The sequence below is a fragment of the Charadrius vociferus genome, unplaced genomic scaffold, assembly GCF_000708025.1.
Source record: "Charadrius vociferus isolate BGI_N301 unplaced genomic scaffold, ASM70802v2 scaffold1041, whole genome shotgun sequence".
Classification (NCBI taxonomy): domain Eukaryota; kingdom Metazoa; phylum Chordata; class Aves; order Charadriiformes; family Charadriidae; genus Charadrius; species Charadrius vociferus.
Genome location: NW_009646843.1, coordinates 1,685,566 through 1,687,407, shown reverse-complemented (window position 1 = coordinate 1,687,407; position 1,842 = coordinate 1,685,566). Strand labels below are relative to the sequence as shown.

Sequence of the window (1,842 nt, the reverse complement as noted above, 5' to 3'; positions counted from 1 at the left end):
AGCCGGGGCGGCGCAGCTCCCTCACGATGTGCTTCTCTTGCAGCGGCCAAGCACAAGCAGATCCGTCGCGGTGTGAAGGAGGTCCAGAAGTTCATCAACAAAGGCGAGAAGGGGTAAGTGCTGCCCCGGGCCCGCTGCCCCAGCACCATCCGGGGCCGGGCCAGCTGCTGACACTGGGTTTTCCCTGCAGGATCACGGTGCTGGCCGGCGACACGCTGCCTATCGATGTGTACTGCCACATCCCCATCATGTGCGAGGACAGGAGCCTCCCCTACGCATACGTCCCTTCCAAATCGGTAAGGCGCTGGGGCTGTGCAGCCGGGAGGAACCAGCCCCAGCGAGTGGGAGCCCGGTAGGCAGCACCCGGCCCGGGCTGACAGGAGCCTTCCTGGGGAGGCACCTGAGTAAAGCACATGGTGCTCGTCTGCTGCTAAAGGAGAAGCCACTGCCCAAGCATTCATGTACCACCCAAGAATTTAACTGCTCAGACCAGGGTCCCTTCACAGCAGGTGACCCAATGGGTGCCCCTTTCAAGTCACACACACTCTCGCACACACTCCTTCCTCCTTCAGGCTCAACCCTAGGTTTCCCACAGCAAAGTCTCGGGCATCAGATTTTATAAAAATAAGTAATTTAATTGAAAGGTACAGCTGCAGGGTCAGCCTGGGCTGGGTGCCTCTGAAAATAGAGGGACTTGAAACAAAGAAATCCCTGAGCAATTAGACCCTTGTGATCTCTGCACCTTCCCCTCACATGCTGTTCACGTGTCTTTTAGTCCCATGGTAATTTTTGGTCTGGGATCTTCTAACACCTTACTGGATCCTTTTTCTGTGTGCAGGCAGACAGGCAGTTGACTGCCTCTGTTGATTTGCAGTCTCTGCTGAGGGTTGTAGCCTCCTTATCTTCTGGTTTATGCGTCTTGTGCACCTGCGCTCACTGGCAGAACACAGGGAACTGAAAAGTCCCAGACTTAGGGAAAGTACTACCAAAACATCAGTGTGTTATCAAACATTTTTCTTGCACTAAAAGACTAAACACAGCACTGTACCAGCTGCTAGGGAAATTACTGAGAAAATTAACTCTATTGTGTCCTAAAGGCTTCAGCAAATTAGCTACTCATGCTAACTAAAGCTGAGCAAACAGCATAAATCACACCATATTATAACTCTAAAGTAATTTATTCTAATTAGACCTTACTTATTTAAGCTAAACAACTAATATCTCTCAAGTCCATGGCATGAGAGGGACAAGCGGTCAAGGTGCAGATGTGGGAATGTTTCCCTGTGGGAGCACAGCCACCTTTGCCCGAGTTGAGTCCCTGCAGCAGCTGGGGTGGGAACGCTCTGGGATGGAGCGGGGACATGTTTCCCCTCACAGTTGTGCGCTGGGACCTGCCTGCTTGCAGAAACCAGGCACTGGCCAAGGTGTGGTGTGTCGGTGGGACATCCTCCCCCTCGTAGACTGGAATTCAGGGGGAGTCGTTGTCTCCAGGATGTCTCCCCTACTGCAGGCAGCTCTGCAGGCCCTGGCTCCCCGCTCCGGGGAGGGAGTATGGCGTGTGAGGTGTGTGCCAGCCAGAGGACAGGGTCTTCCCTGCATTAGACCAGGGGCACGAAGCGCGTTGGCCGGGTGTCAGGCCTCCCCTCTGGGGGGGACCCGGTGCCCGCAGCCTCCCCCACGGCCTCGCTCTCTTCCCGCAGGACCTGGGAGCCGCTGCCGGTTCCAAGCGCCCGACCTGCGTCATCATGATCAAACCCCACGAGGAGTACCAGGAGACCTACGATGAGTGCTTGGAGGAGGTGGGGGCGCTGCCCCTGCCGCTGTGAAGGAACGGGGACCGGC

At 55.7% G+C, this 1,842-nt stretch overlaps 1 protein-coding gene across 1 annotated transcript in view; it reads left to right on the top strand.

Annotated features, from left to right (window-relative positions):
- Nucleotides 1–1,826, top strand: part of NHP2 (NHP2 ribonucleoprotein) — a 9,355-nt gene extending 7,529 nt beyond the window's left edge. Inside the window, exons 7-9 of the mRNA XM_009893783.1 lie at nucleotides 44–113; nucleotides 191–296; nucleotides 1,701–1,826. Of these exons, the coding sequence (XP_009892085.1) occupies nucleotides 44–113; nucleotides 191–296; nucleotides 1,701–1,826 (302 nt within the window). The remainder of the gene's footprint in view (nucleotides 1–43; nucleotides 114–190; nucleotides 297–1,700) is intronic.
- The last annotated feature ends 16 nt before the right edge of the window (nucleotides 1,827–1,842 follow it).